A 24,076-nucleotide genomic window follows, 5' to 3' on the forward strand; every position below is an offset into this window, starting at 1 on the left:
AGAGCTTCCGTTATCCACTAGTGTTCTTCGGACCCTTCGGTTGGCGAGCTGAACGGTTACTACCAGCAGATAATTATGTGGGAATTGGATGTGGCTAGCATCCTCTTCCGTGAAAATGATTGGTTGCATTTCCAATCACTGTTGTTTCGATAATCGTTGCTCCAGGACGAACTCCACCCCGTTATGAGCCTTTAGCTCGTTAATGTACCTATTTTCAGCCCCACTGCTGGCGCCTGCCAAATGAGGTCCTCCCACAATTGTAACGACCCAAATTTCCTAATAAGGTTTGGGACCTTGATTAGGAGACCGAGAGGGCCATAATTGATTTATTGTGCTATTATATGATTATATGCATGATTATGTGGGTCATATTATTATATGATGATAAAGGCATGCATGGGGTTATATACTCTGTTGTGAGGGTATTTTGGTAATTTGTCTCATTGAGAGCGTAATTGCATACTTGTGTGTATATTGGTAGGCTAATGTTGAGACCACATTATTATGTCGGTGTGTTTGCAGCTTGTGGCTCGAGGCGATCCTAACAAGCGGTTTAGCGAGAAAGTCACAGCGGGGATTTATACCCGGCTCGGGGTGAGCCTAGGGATGTATCTGGGAATTTGGAGAATATATTGGAGACGATTTGATATTGAGAAATATAATTGGTGATTAGTTGGAATTAGCGGGAATTGGGAGTAATGACCAAAATGCCCCTAGGATGATTTAAAGGTTTAGTTATTATTGGGAGGGCAAGGTGGTCATTTGGCTTACTAAAGGATAGGCTATATTATGCTTTATAATTTTAGTGGAAGTTGTAGATAGACTCAGAAGCTTAAGGAAAAGAAAAGAAGAAGGAAATAAAGAAAAACAGGACACTTAGAGTTATCTCTCTCTCATTCGGCTGGGTCATCTCTTCACCATTCTTTGTGAGTTTTGGAGCTGGAATTCCAGAGTAAGCTCAGGATGGAGCTTAGGGCTAAGGACCTTGGTGAAGCTAGAAGAACTAGCAGGGGGTTTAGCCAGTCAATTGAGGTAAGTTTTAAGGTTTCCTGATGTGTTTTTCTGGGTTTTAATGAGATGGTTTCTAAGTTTGAGTTTTGGATGAAATAAAGGGATATGAACCTGAGGAGTTGAAGGGCTTGAGGCTAGTTGGATGCTAGGGATAACTTAAGGTAGAAATCCTCCATAGAAGGTAACAAGTTCTGGCTTTGATGTTCTAAGTATCTGAGTTTCTAGTTGAATCTTTCAGTTCTTGGGTTCAATGTTTGTTTTTCTAGTTTGATGATGCATGTGGTTAAGTCCTATGTTATTTAGTTGTATGGGGTGAGATATAGGTGATGGTAGACCCAATTTGGTGTGTAATTGAGGGTTAGAAGGGTTCCAAGGGGTTTTGGTTCGAGGAAAGTCGAAGAGGGGAAAACAGAGTGTTGCTGGTCTGTGACTAGCGCTGTAGCGCTAGCCTTTGGGCGCTACAGCGCTAGGCTAGGGCTTCCTAGGCGTTTTGGTTCTGTTTGTAGCGTTATAGCGCCCTCCTTAGAGCGATGTAGCGCTACCCTATCTCCATAAAGGGGTTTTTGAGTTTTTCCTTAGGGTTTTTGCCCGGAGGCTCGGGGTTTAACTCCACCACCCCGTTTGGTGGAATTAGGGCTTCCCGAGGGCTCGGGATTGGTCCCGAGGCTAGGTTTTGGATTTGAAGTTTGGTGGTGATTCTGATCTATGGCTGTGACTAGGTACGCGCTAAGGTTCAGACGGAATCGTGCTTGAGGATCAATTGAACAAGCTAGCAAAATCTAAAGGTAAGAAAGCTGCACCTGATTATGTGGTTAGGTTGGGACTAAGTGTTCCCTATGTTTGTATGCATTGTTATGTGAATGTGATTAACCATGTGAACATGATGGGACTAAGAGCTCCCTATATTTGTATATCATGTCATGAGGTGGTATTATGCCATGGGACATGCGATAACCGGCCTAAGGGTGTCGGAATCAATATTTGTGCACAGGGCGCGGCTCGGCCATTGGTAGCTGAGGCAGCTTATTATCACTGAGCTCGGTTAAGCTGGCTGGAGTCAGTGAGTATTACACTGGGGGCGGCCTAAGCGAGCCGAAGACAGTGGGTTAAATAGAGGGTGCGACCTAAGGGCGTCGACCCTGAATATTATTTGTTGGATGTGATAAACTTTTGATTATGAACGTGAATATTGTGTTATGAATATGATTTGTTGACTGTCTGGATGACAAATTGTTAATCTGTTGAGTGTTATCACTGACTGGATAAATGTTATGAATTGCCAAACTCCCGGTTGTGCATTGTAGAATATTTGATTAATGATGTTGATCTTGCTATGATGTCATGATTTCTTGCTGGGCCTCGGCTCACGGGTGCTACGTGGTGCAGGTAAAGGTAAGGGTATGTTGAATCAACCATGAGTTGGAGAGCTTTGGGGGCGAGGTGTACATTGTCAGCTGCTCGGCCGCCACGGTCGGGGAATTGTACAAGGACGGAAACCTAAAATGTGTATTTTGCCATTAGAGTGGCTTGAATTATTTATAACTTTTGAGATTTGCTGTAACTGAGTCATCTAAACCCTGTTATGAGTTTCCCTGTATTAAACTATCATTTTTAATGAAAATAGCCTGTTTGTGACCAAAATCTTTTGTTCCTAATCTATTGATGACGTTGGATTCACATTTTGTTTAAATGACTTGATTAGCAGGTCTTACACTATTTTTTAAACACACAGTGTAACGGTCTTGGTTATCCAGGGCGTTACAACAATAGTGGTTATATCTCCCCCCACTATTGGAGGAGGTTCAACCTGATTTGCCTGAGCTCCGAATTGGCCTATCGGAGCTTCAGGGAATGATTGATGGTTCTGCCCGGCGGGTTAATTAGGAATCACCCGATTTCGGGCGTACTGGGACAACGGTCTGGCTTTGATGAGAGTTTCAATTTCATCCTTCAGCTGCCGACAGTCATCAGTGTTATGACTGATGTCATTATGGAATCGGCAGAATTTTGAGGGATCTCTCTTTGCCCTCTGATTCCTCAACGGTTCTGGCTTCTTCCATGGAAGGCGATTAGAAATTGCCAGAAAAATATGCTCCCGGGTGTCTATTAGGTCGGTATAAGTAGCGTAGACAAGATTGAACTTCTCCACGGACTTGTTTTTCTTCGACCCGCTCTGGTCGCCCTTACCACACCCCTTCCTTTTGTTATTCCCCCTTGGTTATTAAGGACAACGGTTTGAGCCGTAGCTGCAACATCCGTTGCTGCTCCAACGGGTTGGACAAGGGTTTGGCTGGTTCTTACGATAGAAGCTCGTGCCTCCTCTAGGTTTATCCATTCTTGAGCTCGGGCCAAGAATTCGTCTACGCTCTTAACTTCTTTTCTTTGGAGTTCCTGCCATAGGTCGCCCTTGACGAGGATTCCAGTTCTCATCGCCATGAGCTTAGAGCTATCATCAGCATCCCTAGCTCGTACAGCAACGTTGGAAAATTTGCTTAGATATGCCTTCAGCATCTCGCCAAGTTGCTTGCTGCTTCACATTGGCCAAAGAATCAGCCTCAACCCGAGCTGCCTGTGAAGCTTGAAATGCTTTTTTGAAATCGGAAGAAAATTTCTTCCACGAGCTTATGGAATGCCTCTTGTATTGTTTAAACCACTGCCTGGCAGGCCCGACCAAAGTTGCAGGGAATACGATACACCTTAGATTGAGCCCGACATTATGGGTCACCATCATGGTATTAAACATTCCGAGGTGATCGGATGGATCTCCATCTCCATCAAACTTTGACATGTGTGGCATTCTAAAACCTATAGGATATGTTGTCGCCGCAATGTTTGGAGCAAAAGGCTCGAGCTCCTTGTCTGAGTCACAATCATCCTTTTCCTTCCTGGACAAGAGTCTCTTCATTTGTTCTTCCATTATAGCTAGTCTCTCAAAGGTTTGTGTAATGCCCCAAAATCCCTAATGAGGTTTAATGGTCAGATTAGAAGGCCGAGAGGGCCATAATTGATTTATTATGCCATTAAATGATTATATGCATGATTATGTGAATTATATTATTATATGATGATACATGCATGTGGGTCCACTTTTCATTATAAGGGCATTTTGGTAATTTGGCTCGTTGAAGGCATATTTGTATACTTTCATGCATATTTGTGAATTATGGATGAGATCACATTATTATATGGATATGTTCGAGCTATTCGGCATGAGACGATCCTAGGATGCAATTTAGCGATTTTGTCATAACGGGGTCAATTATTGGGATATTGGATAATGAAAATAATTATTTGATTATATATTGGGAGTTAGTGAGATCAGGAGGAAATTCTGGGAGTTTTGACTATTTTACCCCGGGGGGTGTTTTTGGGACCCCGAGCATTAGGATTCACTTGAGGTTACTTAAGTTTGAAGTAACCTGTCAAAAGGAAAACTACGTTCAAACACCTTTTCTCTTTCTCCCGTTATCCCTTTTTACTGTTTGTCGCATTTTCAAAGGAAACTTGAGTTTTAGGACTCGGATTCAAGAGAGGATCGAGGCATAGCGATTTTAGGAAAGATTAGAAGCTTTTTAACCAGAGGATTTAGCAAGAAACAACTCAATCAGAGGTAATCCAAGCTTTAAGTTTTGAGTTTTTGAGTTTCTAAGTTTTGAATTGGATTTTATGTGTTGATGAGTTTTGATTTGTTTGAGCCTTGGGATTTGTTGATTTTGGATCATTGGGGTGTCTGGAAACTTTGATTTTTGGATTTAGAGATGTTTGAGTAGGTTTTTGGAAGGATTTAAAAGAGAAAAAATGAGATTTTTGGCTGGGTTCGTGGTCGGGCCACGACCCAAGCTTGATGAAGGAGGAGGCATGCTGTCTGGGCAGTTAGGGCCACGACGCAAGGTAGGAGCGCCACGGCTCTAGGCACAGGCAGATTGGGTTCGACCTCTGTAGAAAGGCGGTGGGCCACGGCGTAGGTCTGGGTGGGGTTGTGGTGCTTAAGAGCATTTTTGGCCAAAATTGTATTTTAATCATGGGAACTCAAACCTTAGGCCTTGGGATCGTTCCTACTACCCGGTTTAGTAGGATTCGACGTTCCGGAGGCTAGGTCTTGGTTCGAGAACCATTTATTACTCATTTTATTGATGAAATTCCATATTTGGTTATGACTAGGTGACCGCTAAGGAATCAAAGGACTGATCGTTCTCAAGGGTCGTTCTTTTATTATTTCATGCTCGAACCAGATGTAAGAAAACTGCCCCAGTATGTGACATGCATGGTTATTGATGTAACATGTTAAGAGCTCTATTTGTATATTTGGAATGCATATCAAATGCATAGAAATTTTCTTATCTATGTGTGGCACTGACCTATGAGTCAGGAATCGGCAAAGGTGTCAATATTCACTGTGAAACTGTGACTCATTAGTCAAGTTCGGCAGTAGTAATGAGCACTGGTCATATGGTATTGGCTTATGAGTCAAGAATGGTATTAGTGTGTTCAACGCAAGCCGAAAAGATTAGATCTAATCGACATAAGCATTATCATCATAAGCATGAAATGCTTGACCGACCTTAAGTTCGATGAAAAACACAAGTGCATCGTCACATGACTGCATCGTCACATGGCTAAAGGCTAGTTAGTCTAAAGGCTAGTTACTTAGAGCCAGGGCCAGAAGGCCCAGATGACTGCATCGTCACATGGCTAAGGGCGTGGAGCCCAAGTTCGTGACTTACTCATTAGTCACTTATCTGATTCAAGTTTGTGACTCCATAGTCACTCATCTGGTTTAAGTTCGTGACTTACTCATCAGTCACTTATCTAATTAGGGTTACACGCCCCAGCATGATTATTAGAATCTTTATATTATCTCATTAGGGCTACAAGCCCAGTATGATTATCATAATCATCATTTGATATTGTATACATGCAGTAATGAGTTTTCTTGCTGAGTCTTGGCTCACGGGTGCTATATGGTGTAGGTAAAGGGAAAGAAAAGCTCACCCAGCCTTGAGTGGAGAGCTTAGGTGGTGATGTGTACATATGCGGCCGCTTGACCACCACGACCAAGGTGTTTCTCAGGGGAACTAGGGGTTAACCCTATATTTTGCCGCTTAGGTCGGTGGGTTGCAATTTTTACACTATAATGACCATTTTGGATTGTAAATAACTTGTAAATGCTTTTATGGGCCCATGTACAGTTTAATGTTTTAAATAAAATATATCCATTCCTTTTAATAGAAAATTTTCACCCTGGCCTATTAATAGCACCTAGATGCACGTTTATAACCTAATGACTCGTTTAGCGGGTTAAGCACCGTTTAAAGCTCACAGTAACGGTCTTGGAGTAACCAGGGCGTTATAACTTGGTATCAGAGCGTGCCAAGGTTTAGGGTTCCTGCAGACTGGCTGGGCATGTACACTCGCCACTGAAGTCAAGCTCAACTCATGGTTTGGTAACTATTTATGCAATTATATATTTAACTGCTTAAATAAAGTATAAATACTTTACCTGTCTACATGAAATACATTGATAAGGTTGGGCCTTGACTACTGCATCATAAGAAAGAACATGCTTATTAGCATTGATATTGCTAGAACATGCTTATTAGTATTGTTCATTGTGAATTATTAATATGTGTTAAATGCTAAATGCTATGATCATGTATCCATTTGTATATCTGTATAATTTTGGAATATGGGTGAATATCTGTTGATCTTGGACCATGTGGCGGCAAGAGGTTTAGTTATCATTGCCTAACTAGCAACATTGACTATTGCAACAAGGTTTAAGTTGATAAGAATGATTCCAAGACAGACAAATTCACTAGCTGGCCAGGAAGATTAGGGCCAGAATAACAGATAGGGTCAAGAAAATGACCAGAGTCAGATTCCACAGTCAGTTCTTGAAGACTGGCAACAGTTGCTGGTTGATCTGCAGGCCAGAGTATTGAGGCAGGAAGAAGAATTCTGCCTCCTAAGACAACAAGAAGTTCGTGCAAGGAACATTTTACCTGCTTGTATCAGTGCCAACAGTTGAGCAGCTGCCAGAGGTTGGAAGCAAATGGGAACCTCTTTATGAAAGGTTCAAGAAACAGCAAACTCCAGTTTTTTAGGGTAGTGCAGATCCAGCTAAAGCTGAGCAATGGATGAGCATGATTACCACCATCCTTGACTTCATGAGGGTGGCCTGTGCCACATACATGTTTTGGGAGGATGTCCGAATTTGGTGGGAGGTTATATCCCATACCAGAAATGTCAATGCCCTGAGTTGGGAAGAGTTTCAGACTCTGTTCAATGAAAATTATTACAATGATGCCATCAGGGCTGCTAAAGCTGAAGAGTATATCAGATTACTTCAGGGGAGTCTATCAGTGACTGAATATGCCCTGAAGTTTGATAGATTGGAAAAGTTTGCGATGGAGTTGGTGCCCACTGATGGGACCGAAAGGGAGAGATTTCTCCAGGGGCTACAGCCTAGACTAGCCCGGGATGTTCGCATCACCACTGTGGCTGGAGTTACTACTTATGCATAGGTGGTGGAGAAGGCGCTCACAACTGAGAGTGCAGAAAACAAATACTGGCAGGAAAATGCAGCCAGAAGAGAATTGAGGAGGACAGGTCCTCCATTTATGGGTTTAGGTAGTGATGGAGGCCCCAGTGATCAGAAGAGGAAGGTTCTTGATACCTTCCCAGCTCCAGGTCCTGATAGGCGACCACGAGGTATTATAATGGGTCGCCAGGGTGGCAGTGAGGCTTAGCAGACTTATCCTAAGTGTCCTAGGTGCAAGAGGCACCATTTGGGAGAATGTAGGGCATAGGCCTGCTTTTTATGTGGGGCAGTGGGCCATTTCAAGAAAGATTGCCCTAAAGCAAAAAAGGAAGAACCCAGAAAGGCGGACAGCTCGGCCCCAGCTCGAGTGTTCGCATTGACTCAAGTAGAAGTTGAGGCTTCACCCTCAGTAGTTACAAGTCAGCTTCTTAGTGCTGGAACCCCTTATACTGCTTTGATTGATTCTGGTGCTACATATTCTTTTGTTGCTAGTAGAATTATTGATAGACTGTGTAGACCATGTGATTATTATGTTGTGGGGTTCGAGACCTTATTACCCATTGGGGACTTGGTAGTATCCAGGAGATGGGTCAGATCTTTGCCAGTGACAGTGGAGGGCAGAGAGTTTTCAGTGGATTTGATAAAGTTAGTTATGACTGCCTTTGATATGATTTTGGGTATGGACTGGTTAGTGAAGTATGGGGCAACCATAGATTGCAGAAGGAAGATGGTCACCTTTGAGCCTGAATGTGAGAATCCTTTTGTGTTTGTTGGTACTATGCATGGACCTCATATACCTACGATATCTGTTTTGAGGGCTAGAGATCTATTGTAAGGTGGTTGCATTGGATTCTTAGCCAGTGTGGTTGACACCACTCAGGTTATGCCAGTGAGACCAGACTAGTCTGTGAGTTTCTGGATGTGTTTCCAGAAGATTTACCAGGATTACCACCACACAGAAAGATTGAGTTTGTGATAGAACTAGCACTAGGGATGGAGCCAGTGTCTAGAGCACCTTACAGAATGGCCCCAGTAGAGTTAAAAGAATTGAAAGTACAGCTGCAGGAGTTGTTAGATTTGGGTTTTATCAGACCTAGTTTCTCACCTTGGGGTGCGCCAATTCTATTTGTGAAAAAGAAGGATGGTTCTCTGAGGATGTGTATTGATTATAGAGAACTGAATAAGTTAACAATTAAGAACAAGCATCCTCTGCCAATGATAGATGATCTGTTTGATTAGTTACAAGGTAAAAAGGTATTCTCAAAGATAGACCTTCGTTCTGGTTATCATCAGTTGAGAGTCAAGGAGGGAGACATACCAAAGACTGCTTTTCGCACTAGATATGGGCATTATGATTTCTTAGTCATGTCTTTTGGATTGGCTAATGCCCCAGCTGCTTTTATGGATTTGATGAACAGAGTGTTCAAGGATTATTTGGACAAGTTTGTGATCATCTTCATCAATGATATCCTGGTTTATTCTCAGTCAGAGTCAGAACATGAGCAACATCTAAGGTTGGTTCTACAAAAATTGAGGGAACACAAATTGTTTCCAAAGTTTAAGAAGTGTGAGTTCTGGTTATCTCAGGTATCTTTTTCCTTGGGCCATTGTCAATAAAGAGGGGATTAATGTAGACCCAGCCAAGATTGAGGCGGTCAAAGATTGGCCAAGGCCAAAGAATGCTTCAGAAGTGAGAAGTTTCCTTGGATTGGTAGGTTATTACAGATGTTTCATGGAAGAGTTCTCTAAGATTGTTACTTCATTGACTGAGCTGACACGCAAGAACCAGCAGTTTGCATGATCAGACAGATGTGAGAACAACTTCCAGGAACTGAAACAGAGGTTGATTACAACTCTAGTTCTGAGTCTTCCAACAGATCAGGAGAAGTTTGTGATATACTGTGATGCCTCACATCAAGGTTTGGGTTGTGTCCTGATGCAGTCAGGGAAGGTGATTGCTTATGCCTCACGTCAACTGAAAGAATATGAATAGAGATATCCCACTCATGATTTAGAGTTGGCGGCTGTGGTCTTTACATTAAAGGTATGGAGGCATTACCTTCATGGGGAGAAGTGTGAGATCTACACTGACCACAAGAGCCTGAAGTACTTTTTCACCCAAAAAGACCTGAATATGAGACAAAGGCGTTGGCTATAGTTAGTAAAGGATTATGATTATGAGATTCTATATCATCTAGGAAAGGCCAACGTGGTAGCTGATGCTTTAAGCCGGAAAGGTCCGGGACAGATTTATAGTGCGAGGCTGATATCCAGAGAGTTAGCAAAAGATATGACCAGAGCTGGCATAGAGTTGCTGGTGGGCCAGTTAGCCAATATTACGCTACAGTCTACACTGTTGGAAAGAATCAAGGAAGGTCAGTTGGGTGATCCACAAATGATCAAGATTAGAGAGGATGTTTTGGCTGGAGTGTCCAAAGATTACACAGTGTCTGATATGGGTTTGTTGAGAGACAAGGGACAGATATGTGTTCCGTTAGACACTGCTATAAGATGGGAGATTCTAGATGAATCTCATACTACATCCTACTCTTTATATCCAGGCACCACGAAGATGTACCAGGATGTGAGATCACTATATTGGTGGCCTGGGATGAAGAGGGATGTAGTGGAATATGTGGCTAAGTGCTTGACATGTCAACAGGTCAAGACTAAGCATCAAAGGCTAGAAGGGTTGTTGCAGCCTCTAGACATCCCAGAGTGGAAATTGGAAGACATCACGATGGATTTCATGGTGGGATTACCCAAGACTGTGGGTCAACATGATTCCATTTGGGTTATTGTGCATTGATATACCAAGTCAGCTCACTTCTTACCAGTGAGGACTATGTATACAATTAATCAGTACGCAGATCTCTATGTGAGAGAGATCGTGCGCCTCCATGGAGCACCGAGGTTGATCGTGTCAGATCGGGACCCCACTTTCACTTCCAAGTTCTAGGGGAGTTTACAGAAGGCTATGGGAACACAGTTGAAGTTTAGTACTGCTTATCATCCTCAGACAGATGGACAATCTAAGAGGACAATCCAGATATTAGAGGACATGCTGCGAGAATGTATGCTGGACTTTGGTGGATCCTGGAGCAAGTATCTACCTTTGATAGAGTTTTCCTACAACAATAGTTATCAGTCGACCATTGGGGTGGCACCTTATGAGATGTTGTATGGTAGGAAATGCAGATCTCCCATTCATTGGGATGAGACAGGTGAAAATAGATACTTGGGTCCTGAGGCAGTTCAGAAGACCAGTGAGGCTATTGAGAAGATTAGAGCTCGGATGCTCGCTTCTCAGAGTAGGCAAAAAAGTTATGCAAATCCCAAACGCAAGAACATGGAGTTCTAAGTGGGAGACTATGTTTTCCTTAGAGTCTCGCCATGGAAAGGGGTGAGAAGGTTTGGGAAGAAGGGCAAGCTGAGCCCTAGATTTGTAGGTCCATTTGAGATCCTGGAGATGACTGGTCAGGTGGCTTATAGGTTGGCCTTACCACCAGCATTGTCGGTCATGCATAACGTGTTTCATGTTTCAGCTCTTCGGAGGTATGTATCTGATGTGACTCATGTCTTGAGTTACGAAGATTTGGAGCTTGAGGCAGATCTCTCCTATGAGGAACAACCAGTCCAGATACTAGACAGAAAGGACAAGATCCTCAGGAATAAAATGATACCTTTGGTTAAGGTATTATGGAGGAACAGCAAGGTTGAGGAAGCGACCTGGGAGCTGGAGTTAGATTTGCAAGATCAGTATCCCGAGCTGTTCAGGTAAATTTCGAGGATGAAATTTTTGTAAGGAGGGGATAATTGTAATGCCCCAAAATCCCTAATGAGGTTTAATGGTTGGATTAGAAGGCCGGGAGGGCCATAATTGATTTATTATGCCATTAAATGATTATATGCATGATTATGTGAATTATATTATTATATGATGATAAATGCATGCATGTGGGTCCACTTTTCATTATAAGGGCATTTTGGTAATTTGGCCCGTTGATGGCATATTTGTATATTTTCATGCATGTTGGTGAATTATGGATGAGATCACATTATTATATGGATATGTTCGAGCTATTCGACATGAGACTACCCTAGGATGCAATTTAGCAGTTTTGTCATAACGGGGTCAATTATTGGGATATTGGATCATGAGAATAATTATTTGATGATATATTGGGAGTTAGTGAGATTAGGAGGAAATTCTGAGAGTTTTGGCTATTTTACCCTGTGGGGTGTTTTTGGGACCCCGAGCATTAGGATTTACTTGAGGTTACTTAAGTTTGAAGTAACTTGCCAGAAGGAAAACTACATTCAAACACCTTTTCTCTTTCTCCCGTTATCCCTTTTTACTGTTCGTCGCATTTTCGAAGGAAACTTGAGTTTTAGGACTCGGATTCAAGCGAGGATCGACGCATAGTAATTCTAGGAAAGATTAGAAGCTTTTTAATCAGAGGGTTTAGCAAGAAACAACTCAATCAGAGGTAATTTAAGCTTTAAGTTTTGAGTTTTCGAGTTTCTAAGTTTTGAATTAGATTTTATGTGTTGATGAGTTTTGATTTGTTTGAGCCTCGGAATTTGTTGATTTTGGATCATTGGGATGTTTGGAAACTTTGATTTTTGGATTTAGAGATGTTTGAGTAGGTTTTTCGAAGGATTTAAAAGAGGAAAAATGTGATTTTTGGCTGGGTTCGTGGTCGAGCCCCAGCCCTGTTCTTAGGCGCTGCGGCCCAGGCTTGATGAAGGAGGAGGCTTGCTGTCTGGGCAGTTAGGGCCGCGGGGCAAGGTAGGAGCATCGCGACTCTAGGCACAGGCAGATTGGGTTCGACCTCTGTAGAGAGGCGGTGGGTCGTGGCGCAGGTTTGGGTGGGGTCACGACGCTTAAGGGCATTTTTGGCCAGAATTGTATTTTAATCATGGGAACTCAAACCTTAGGCCTCGAGATCGTTCCTACTACCCGGTTTAGTAGGATTCGACGTCCCGGAGGCTAGGTCTTGGTCCGAGAACCATTTATTACTCATTTTATTGATGGAATTCCATATTTGGTTATGACTAGGTGACCGCTAAGGAATCAAATGACTGATTGTTCTCAAGGGTCGTTCTTTTATTATTTCACGCTCGAACCAGATGTAAGAAAACTGCACCCAGTATGTGACATGCATGGTTATTGATGTAACATGTTGAGAGCTTTATTTGTATATCTGGAATGCATATCAAGTGCTTAACAATTTTCTTATCTATCTATGGCACTGACCTATGAGTCAGGAATCGGCAAAGGTGTCAGTATTGACTGTGAAGCTGTGTCTCATTAGTCAAGTTCGGCAGTAGTACTGAGCATTGGTCATATGGTATTGGCTTATGAGTCAAGAACGGTATTAGTGTGTTTAACGCAAGCCAAAAAGATTAGATCTAATCGACATAAGCATTATCATCATAAGCATGAGATGCTTGACCGACCTTAAGTTCGATGAAAAACAAAAGCACTTGTCTAGTCTAAAGGCTAGTTACTTAGAGCCAAGGCCCAGGTGACTGCATTGTCACATGGCTAAGGGTGCGGAGTTGAAGTTCGTGACTTACTCATTATTCACTTATCTGATTCAAGTTTGTAACTCCATAGTCACTCATCTGGCTTAAGTTCATGACTTACTCATTAGTCACTTATCTAATTAGGGCTACATTGTAACACCCTAGTTACTCCAGGACCGTTACGGTGAACTTTGAACCGTGAATTTAACTCGCTAACCGAGTTCTTTGGTTAAAAACGTGCTTCTAGGTGTTATTAATAGGTTAAGGTGGAAACCCATTCAAAAGGAAAGGATATAATTGATTTAAAACATAAAACTGTTCATGGGCCCATAAAAACATTTACAAGTTATTTATAATACAAAATGGTCATTACAGTTTAAAATTTACAACCCGCCGATCTAAGCGGCAAAAATAGGGTAAACCCCCTAGTTCCCCTTAGAACTCCTTGGCCGTGGTGGTCAAGCGGCCGCATATGTACACATCACCACCTAAGCTCTCCACTCAAGGCTAGGTGAGCTTTTCTTTCCCTTTACCTGTACCACATAGCACCCATGAGCCAAAGCCCAGCAAGAAAACTCAATAACACATGTATATAATATCAAATGATGATCATGATAATCATACAGAGCCCATAGCCCTGAACAGATGAGTGAATATCACTTTGTGGTTACGTTAACCATGAAGGAGCTTCTAGCTTTAATCAGATGAGTGATTTAACATTTGAAGTTCTGGTGAACCATAATGAGTGATTGACGAGCAAGTCACTAGCTTAAACAAATGAGTGACTAATGGGTAAGTCACTAGCTTAAACAAATGAGTGACTGATGGGTAAATCACTAGCTTAAACAGATGAGTGACCGATGGGTAGTCACTACGGGGCTCGGCACCCATAGCCATGTGACTAAACAGTCATCGGGGCTTGCTGACCTTGCTTCTAAATGACTAGCCTTTGGCTAGACAAGCGCTTTTAGTTTTCATCGAACTTGAGGTCGGTCCGACATTAATGTTCATTTGAGTCATTCAATGCAGATGTCGATTAGATCTAATCTTTGTCAACTTGCATTAACACACTAAGACCGTTCTTGACTTATGAGTCAATACCATGTGACCAGTGCTCAGTACTACTGCTGAACTTGACTAATGAGTCACAGCTTCACAGTTGATACTGACACCATTGCCAATTGTGACTATTTAGTCAGTGTCATACACAAGTGAGCAAGATTTGCTAAGCATTCGGTATTCAATAAATGTCCACATTTAAATGTTCAACATGCCTTATGAATAACCATGCATGTCACATATGAGGTGCATTTTTCTTACCTCTGATTCGAGCGACAATTAGCAAAAGAACGACCCTTGAGAACGATCTGTCTTTTAGTTCCATAGCGGGCACCTAGTCATAACCAAATATGGGATTCCATCAATAAAATGAATAACAAAGGTTCTCGAACCAAGACTTTGCCTCCGGGACATCGAATCCTACTAAACCGGGTAGTAGGAACGATCCCGAGGCCTAAGATTTGAGTTCCCATGATCAAAACACTTATTTGGCCACAAAAACCCTTAAGCGCCACGGCCCCAACACCCTGTGTCGCGGCCCCCAGCCAAAGCAGAGGCACCTGAAGCAAGCGCCGCGGCCCACCTTCCCCAGTGCTGCGGCCCCCAGACCCCTCAACTCCACTGCCCATTTGCACCATGATCGGGCCGTGGCGCCCAAGAAGAGGGCCGCGACCCCACTTGGGAAATCAGCCATAACCCCGATTTTCCACTTCTAAATCCTTCCAAAAACCTACTTAAACATCTCCAAATCAAAAAATCAAAGTTCTCAAACATCCCAATGATCCAAAATCATCAAATCCCGAGGCTCAAACAAATAAAAAACTCATCAACACACAAAATCTAAATCAAAGCTTAGAAACTCTAAAACTCAAAACTTAAAGCTTTACCTTTGATTAAGTTGTTTCTCACTAAATCCTTTGGTTAAGAAGCTTCTAATCTTTCCTAGGATTGCTATGCCTCGATCCTCGCTTGATTCCGACTCCTAAAACCCAAGTTTCCTTCGAAATTGCGACGAACGGTCAAAAAGGATAACGGGTGCTAGAGAAAAGTGTTTGAACGTAATTTTCTTTTGACAGGTTACTTCAAGCTTAAGTAACCTCAAATAAATCCTAATGCTCGGGGTCCCAAAAACACCCCTGGGGAAAAAATAGTCAAAACTCCCATAATTTCCTCCTGATCTCACTAACTCCCAATATATCATCAAATAATCATTCTCATTATCTAATATCCCAATGACAAAACCGCTAACTTGCAACCTAAGATCGTCTCATGCCGAATAGCTCAAATATATCCACATAATGATGGGATCTCATCCATAAATCACAAACATGCACCAAAATATACAAATATGCCCTCAATGGGCCAAATTACCAAAATGCCCTTATAATGAAATGTGAACCCACATGCATGCATTTAACATTATATTATAATATAATTCACATAACACATGCATATAATCATTTAATGGCGTAATAAAATAATTATGGCCCTCCCGGCCTACTAATCCAGCCATTAAACCGCATTAGGGATTTCAGGGCATTACATACACACCCTAGCATGATTATTAGAATCTTGATATTATTAGATTAGGGCTACAAGCCCAGTATGATTATCATAATCATCATTTGATATTGTATACATGCAGTAATGAGTTTTCTTGCTGAGCCTTGGCTCGCAGGTGCTATATGGTGCAGGTAAAGGGAAAGAAAAGCTCACCCAGCCTTGAGTGGAGAGCTTAGGTGGAAATGTGTACATATGCGGCCACTTGACCACCACGGCCAAGGTGTTTCTCAAGGGAACTAGGGGTTAACCCTATATTTTGTCGCTTAGGTCGGCAGGTTGTAATTTTTACACTGTAATGACCATTTTGGATTGTAAATAACTTGTAAATGCTTTTATGGGCCCATGTACAGTTTAATGTTTTAAATAAAATATATCTATTCCTTTTAATAGAAAATTTTCACCCTGGCCTATTAATAGCACCTAGATGCACGTTTATAACCTAATGACTTGTTTAGCGGGTTAAGCACTGTTTAAAGCTCACAGTAACGGTCATGGAGTAACCAGGGCGTTACAGTTTGGTCCCTAGTCCCTAGGTTAGCTGGGGGTTGTTCAACAGCTCCCATCCTATCATACGCGTTTGACGGGTTATTGTCCCTCCAAGCTCGAGCTTGGTTAGGTGGGGCATTCCCGTTGTCGCGTACTATGGATGGACCTCCCTCATGTCGAGTATAGCTAATATCTTCATCCCGGGATGGATAGCTTCTCTGTGAGTTCAGATGATCGTGCAAGTCGGGCAATGGATTATACCGAGGACTCTGCGCTGGACTCAAATGATGTCTTAGGTCACTCTCGGACCTACCACCATGATGGCTTTCTGTCCAATAACTTCTGTTTGCGAAGCTTACAACTCGCAGTTGAGATCGAGGGCCTGGATTCTCAACACGCGTTCGTGGGGAGGAATTATTTGCGGATGGGGGAGGATTTCTCCTGCTGTCCCTAAGCTGGAATATCTCGTTGAGGACGAGGTGGTGCCGAATGTCTTACAGGTGACGGAGGATGCCTTATTGGTGAGGCTATCATCGTTCCATCAGGACACACTAAATTAGCCTGTCTCTGTTCTACTCCAATGTCCCTAGGTCTCTGTGCCTAACGCTCCGATCGTGGCAAAGAGGGATTTGTTGGAGTGTTGTGCCTTCGTGAGCCTGTCCTAGCCCCTCCTCGTGGATTGTCATGGGCGTTTATGGGGATATGTGAAGAAGGCACTGAACTTGGGGTCGCAGTCCTGATCGATCGACTGACATGCTGATGACCCCTGTGATCGTCAGTGGGCTGAACATTTTGGTGGTGTCGCCTTGAAGGCACAGAACTTGGAGTGGCGGTTCTGACAGATCGACTCGGTTTAGACCGGTTATTCCTGTGGGACTTATGAGACCCACTTTGGCTTTTTTTCCGACTTTAACATCAGTTGCAAAAGGGGGTAACCGAGCTAAAACCTCATAAATCTGTTTGTTTGCTCTAGCGAGATGACTCCTCAACTGCATGTTTTCCAGCTCGATGGCAGTTAGATAGCCTAGGTTAGGGTTCGACGGTAATGACGCCGAACTCCCAGTATCACCCTGACCCGCCGGTTGTTTTTCCAGACGTTGCTGAACATCCAGACCCCTTTCATTGGGAACAGTAGTATGATGAGCCTCCTGCCCGCCCTGACTCCCTGGTTGTTTAACAATATGATGAGTTTATTTGAAAAAGAGAAGAAAAAAAAAGTTGAAAACGGTTTTAAAAAAAATTGAAAGTGAAAAAATTCTATTTTCAAAATTTAATAAATTTTAATTAAAATTTTAAAAAATAATAGATAAAAATAGAGTTACCAAAAACATTTTAAATTTAACTGTTAAATTTTTAATTAATTAAATAATTTTTTTTAAGTGATACCAGCACCGTTGCCTCCGACACAAGCCAATTAGACTTCAAAATTTGGCGCAATCACTCTCGCGTATATATATTATTGATTTTTTTTTTGGTGTAATTTCTGTTCTTGCAGAGCACGCCATTGGGTAGAACATGGCGAAAGACGAGACCCCGACAAGCGACGACGCTCGGCCATGGCAATCTTACCACACCGTATACACCAATGCCAAGGCTGGTAAGTCATGTTCATCGAAGCTCCATACTTGAAATCCCCCAAATTATTTGATATAGTAGAAACTAGGGTTTTACACGTTGTAAACCATATTGTACCAGCGCTATTGACTTGGTTCATTTTTATAATGATTTTAGGTATGGATGGAGTGGACAAGGAGAAAGTACAACGAATAGTGTATGAAATGAGCCAAGGGTCGAAGTACTTTGAGAACGAGGAGCGCAAGGAGGCTTTTATAAGGCAGAAAATAGAAAATATGCGAGCTCGGTGTGCCAAGCTTAGTGCCGAAGATATATCTCACTTTCAGATGGTACACTATTTAATTCAAGCTTGATTCTATCTCAGTTGTGTGAGTTTGAATTTTGTTTATCACATTTCATCATATTTGGGGCTGAGTTGTTGACTTTTTACATCAATTGGGAAATAATTCATTAAAAGAGTAATGATAGTATATTGAATAACCCGTACACATTACAATGATGACTCTAATGTTTCTTCTTCTTCATTTTTTTAAAGAAGAAAAAAAAAAGACCGTTCTGGGTGATGGATGATTTTTTTAAAAAATTTTTTATGTGTAATCCTTAATGGGCACGTGGTGGCTAAATTGGGCAGATATGTATTTAATAGTTCGTTATCGTGTAACAGGTTGCAGAAAAAAGAATTTTAGAGTTAGAAGCTGCAAGAAACTTGTCAAGAATTTGGATACATGTGGATATGGATGCTTTTTATGCAGCAGTAGAAACATTAAGCAATCCTTCGTTGAAGGGGAAGCCCATGGCTGTTGGCAGTATGTCCATGATCTCCACAGCTAATTATGAGGTTGGAATTGCCTAGAATGGAATTTGAGGGGATTATTTTGAAGTCCTTTGTATTGTTTAAAACCCAAAATTTATGCAATAGAACAGAAAGAACTTGGCTTGACTATGTTCTCAGGATGTATATAAATAATTAAAGGATAATTCTTGGCTCACATTGTAGGCTCGGAAGTTTGGAGTTCGAGCTGCAATGCCTGGTTTTATTGCTCGTAAATTATGCCCTGAGTTAATTTTTGCTCCTACGGATTTCAAGAAGTATAATTATTACAGCGACTTAACGAGAAAAGGTTAGGTTTTTGGCTTGCTGAATTCTTCTTCTAGGTTTGCAATTGAATTGAAGATCTTTATACCAACTACCAATTCTTAGTTTTTTTTACCTTTTCCTATTTGTTGTTTGTTAGTTTTCCAGAAGTATGATCCTAATTTCATGGCTGCTAGTTTAGATGAAGCCTACCTCGATGTAACTGAGGCCTGCAAAGAAAAGGGCATTACTGGTGAAGAAGTATTAAAACTTTACTTTGCTTTTTGTTGTTTGTTCACATGCTTTTTTTCTTTTCCATATTTTTATTTGCAACTTTTTTTTTTGTTTTGAAGATTGCGGAAGAAATCAGAGCCAACATATTTGAAGAGACAGGTCTTACATGTAGTGCTGGAGTTGCAGCAAACCGTCTACTTGCCAAGGTTGACAGGCTAATAAGCTATTTATTGATCAATTAGTACTAAATTGCTTTATGAAAATTGGGTGATAGACATTTTGATATTACTTATGCTGCCTAAAAATATTTGCAATTCTGCAGAATGAATATTTTGTCCCAGTAAAAAAATCTCACTCTTTTAGAATATTAAATTTTGTTGATTTTATGTCATATATTGTCTTGTGAGGAAACAATGAACCAGTTCTGCCCTTTAAGAGTGTAATAATCTACTGAAAACTTGCAAATTGGCAATAGTTTGGTTAATATAAAGACTTTAGAAGTTGAACCTAAAATATATAGTATCATGTGAGTTGAAAGGACTTCTTGCCATGGAAGGAGCCATTTTGTTTTCTTCCATTAAGGGAGAGGAAAGGCTAAGATGAGGATTGCAAGCAGGACTATTAGAAAATCAAAGAAATTGAGGATCTACATGACACTGCAGATTATAAAGAATAATTAATTATAATTGAAGGAACAAGGTTTTGCGTTTGTATGCGTATGGTTCCAGGAGCACTTAAACTTCATCCACTAAGTGCAATGAGTCAAGTGTACCGGCAAAATTACTAGAAATTAAAAGTGATCCGAGCTGATTCATTTGTTTTTACTCCATCTTGCTCTAATTTTTGCTTCCATTTTTTTTTCTTTTTACTGTGTATTTTTGCTAGTTGTTAACTGTGCAGATTGCCTTTGTTTTCATTAAACTTTCCTATGTTTTTACTTTATAGATGTTTCTTTTGAGGAAATTTCGCTTATGTGTATCCCTTGACATAAATGCATGCTGAATTTCTTCTCATCACATTGGGGTTAATAGGTTTGCTCTGACATAAACAAGCCAAATGGGCAGTTTGTATTACCAAATAACCGGGTGGCTGTGATGACATTTATATCTTCACTTCCTATACGAAAGGTATATATGATTTTCTCACCCATAGTGCAATGCAAATTGTAATTCACAAGCAGCTTCTTTTACGTGTTTATTAAGTCATCTGTGTAGTTTACATCCTGATAAAGAAACATCATAGTGAACTTTAAACACAGATTGGAGGCATTGGTAAAGTCACTGAACACATTTTAAGGGATGCTTTAGGAATCAATACATGTGAGGAGATGTTGCAAAAAGGCAATTATATCTGTGCCCTATTTTCTCAATCTACAGCAGGTTTTCACCATTGTCATTCCTTTTTACTATTTATCTTTATTTCACTTACTATGTGGACCATGACCATAACCCTTAATCAGTGCAGAGTTTTTTCTCTCCGTGGGACTTGGGCTTGGAGGGACAGATACACCTGAAGTCAGGTTGCGAAAAAGTATTAGCAATGAGAGAACATTTTCTGCCACAGGGGATGAAACATTGCTTTATCGCAAATTAGGTGATTCAGTGTTTTATTTGTTTCATTTTCATAATGGGGAATTTAATGTTAGATGATTCATGATTCATACAAGACATGGGCTTGCGGCTCTCTTTTGGTGGTTACAGTTTCATTCTTTATTTTGTTTCCAAAGTATATAATCATACTATGGTTCAAATGTCTTGAGGTATAAGAGATATACAAATAAAGCTTAGCAGGTTGCAGACTGATACACTAGCATCAATATCATTGTTCATTGATATAGTTTTGGTAGGAATCTTTAGTTCTGAATTTGAGCCTGAGAATTTGTCTATAGTGCCTGTTATGTTCTAAAATGTTGACACGCATGGCCAGTGGCCTTGAGAAAACAATAGTCTAACTAGTACATTCATAGCATTGGATTATTATTATTATATTTAAAATACATTTTCAGTATCTTCGACAAGTAAGATTGTAAGCCTTATGATTACAGAGGAACTTTCAGAAATGTTGTCGGCTGACATGCAAAAAGAAGGTCTTTGTGGCAGAACATTGACTCTTAAACTGAAAACGGTAGCATTTGAGGTATGCACTACTTTTTCATCAGGTTGCTATGAATCTTACTGATGTGATTGTCATGCTATAAATATTTATGCTAGTTTGTAATCTACAGCTACGAACAAGAGCCGTATCTTTGCAAAAACACATTTGCTCAAGTGAAGATATTTTAAAGCATGCATCAAAGCTGCTAAAGGCTGAATTTCCTATTTCATTAAGGCTGATAGGTGGGCATGTACATGGTTTACACTTTACATGCATAATCATAGACATGTGATTTAGTTTGTATGCATGCACAGCAGTGATGTTGGGAGTGTTAAGAAAAATCTTGCCTATTTATTATAACTTTATTTTTGTCTTGTTGCCAGGCTTGAGGATATCTCATTTAAATATAGAGAGGGATGGTGCCCTACTTGATCCTACCCAGAAGACTCTGACCAACTTCTTTGTATCAGGAGATACTTCTAGCAAAGATGTGGATGGCCAAAGATCCTTTGGCCTTGACACAATTAATTTCTTAATGAATAATGATAATTCTGATTCTTTTATTGGCGAACATGAGACACATCATACTCATAGTGATGTGGATGACAATGATAACAGTACTCTCAGCAGTATTGCAGCTCAAATGGAGAAATTTCATAATTCTTCAAGTGATGTTACTGCATACAAGGTATATATGTTGACAAAAAATTGTTTGATGGTTGAATATTGGTTGGGACTGATATTGCTAATGTTATGTAGTAGTTTTTTTACTCACAATTACAGTGTTATCTATGATGTGAACAACACTCTAAATGCATAAGGTCTTGGATGCGATGTTTAGAAATAGCTTTTGTAGATTAGTTCCGTCATTCACCAGCTGTACGTTGTATGACAACCCCTGATCTGGTTGTGAATGCTTATTGCATTATAGAATCGTCAAAATTACAAGCTATTAAGTTTCATTCGACATGAAAGGAGAACTATATTGGGGATGGAGTATAGATTCTTTTTAAGCAGTGTGTTCCCTGCAGGTTGAGGGCACCAGTTGCCCAAACAGTGTGACTAATGGAGCAAATTTCCTGGAGGCAGAGGTAGGTTCTTCAATGGGTCAAAGAGAGTTATTTTTATGGGTAAATGACTACAAGTGTTCATTATGTGGGATAGAGATGCCACCAGATTTTGTTGAGGAAAGACAAGAGCACTGTGATTTTCATCTAGCCGAGAAGCTTCAGAAAGAGGAATCTGGCTCTGGGTTTAGAAATTCTACTCCGAAGCATAGGTTATTATTAATATTGTTATTTTACATTTCAGAATCTATTTTGCTCAAGTACAAACTGTCTCTACATAGCAATTGCATGATTGTAAAACAATATTCGTTTTCTCTAATATGCATAATTATACTTTATAACTTTTTTTGTAGCTCTTGATCCCAGTTGGAAACGGTAATATCGAATATTCAAATATAGCTTTCCACCTAAATTTCCAGCTTATAAAACTGATACGGAGTCATGCATGTATAGTCAGCCGTCCAGCTGCATTTCACTAATTTTTTGTTACTTGTGCTCCTTGGCTGCATAGAAGTTGTTTTGATAGATTTAAGATTGTCTTTTGTTTTGATGATGTTTTTTGCTGATCGATCTTTTATTTTCCGTACCTGAATCCTCTCAGAGCTGAACAAAAGGATCAAATTTCAAGCCCAAGCCAACGCAAGAAGGGCAGGATGTCTTCAAAAGAAGGCAGGCATATACCAATAGATGTGTTCTTTGTGAAGAGCAATCAGAACTTTTGACTCTTTTTTTTCTTTTTATTTCTGCTAGTCTTGTACATATTTCTGTGTCACCGATTTTACCGCAGTCTCTAAATAATATTGTCAATGTGATTGTAATACTTTAGTGCAAACATGTAGAATGTATTTTTTTTTCTAAAAAAAAAACACGCAGTTGAGTTCTAATTTGAACCCTCAATTAATAATTTTCTTGATTATTTTTTCCATGTTTATCCAGTGTCAATTGAATAAGAGTACTTTATTATTTTGCCCAAAATATAAAGAATACTTGGCTGTAGCTTTCGTTCATTTGAGTATCTGACTAAAGCTTACAAAGTTCCATCAGTTTACAAATCACGCATAGAACAGTAGAAAAACCAATTCTAGATGCCAAATTCACTTGAGATTCGTATATATAAATATACTAGATACATGCTTAGTTTTATTTATATAATTTATTAATTATATTTATTAAATTTGTATTATTGTCATATAAATATTTCAAATAAATAAATAATATTATATATAAAAAAATAACATAAACATATTAAATAAAAAATTAAATCAAGATATTGTTTACGATTTTTTTAAAATATATTTTAAAATATGATAACTTTTTAAACATAAAGCAAATTTTTTAATAAAAATTAAGATTATGTATTATATATTATTATAATAATATTTTATAATATTTAAATTTATATTGATATAAGTATTAAATATCTAGTCTTGTATTAAATATTATTATAATAATAATATTTGAATTCATATTAATATAATTAGTAAAAAAATATGATTATATATTATTTTCATAATAATATTTTATAATATTTAAATTTATATAGTTATTAAATATCTAGTCTTGTATTATATATTATTATAATAATGATATTTTGATAACATTTGAATTTGAATATATATTAATATAATTATTATATATGTAGTCTTATATTAAATATTATTATACTAATGATATTTTATAATATTTAAATTTATATTAATATAATTGATAAATATCTATCTTTAAGTTGGTTTTAAATGTATATTTTGTTAAATATTTAGAATATTCCGTTAAAGTTAACATAACAAACCGTTAAAACGAAGAATTTCCGTTATCTACACACTTATTATATAGTAGAGA

At 39.7% G+C, this 24,076-nt stretch overlaps 1 protein-coding gene across 2 annotated transcripts; it reads left to right on the top strand.

Annotated features, from left to right (window-relative positions):
- Nucleotides 1-17,634: 17,634 nt before the first annotated feature.
- Nucleotides 17,635-23,153, top strand: LOC133795925 (DNA polymerase kappa). Of its 2 annotated transcripts, none has more exons than XM_062233403.1 (14): nucleotides 17,635-17,789; nucleotides 17,924-18,096; nucleotides 18,432-18,605; nucleotides 18,765-18,888; nucleotides 19,003-19,103; nucleotides 19,196-19,282; nucleotides 20,108-20,203; nucleotides 20,335-20,455; nucleotides 20,541-20,669; nucleotides 21,121-21,212; nucleotides 21,301-21,412; nucleotides 21,554-21,858; nucleotides 22,202-22,449; nucleotides 22,839-23,153. In XM_062233403.1, the coding sequence occupies exons 1-14, from the start codon at nucleotides 17,708-17,710 to the stop codon at nucleotides 22,957-22,959; spliced, it is 1,965 nt and encodes a 654-aa protein (XP_062089387.1). In that variant the 5' UTR covers nucleotides 17,635-17,707; the 3' UTR covers nucleotides 22,960-23,153. The 2 variants fall into 2 exon arrangements, with proteins under 2 accessions (XP_062089387.1, XP_062089394.1); XM_062233410.1 differs by having other exon boundaries at nucleotides 19,045-19,103.
- Nucleotides 23,154-24,076: the final 923 nt, after the last annotated feature.

This window comes from Humulus lupulus, chromosome 1 (genome assembly GCF_963169125.1).
Source record: "Humulus lupulus chromosome 1, drHumLupu1.1, whole genome shotgun sequence".
NCBI lineage: Eukaryota > Viridiplantae > Streptophyta > Magnoliopsida > Rosales > Cannabaceae > Humulus > Humulus lupulus.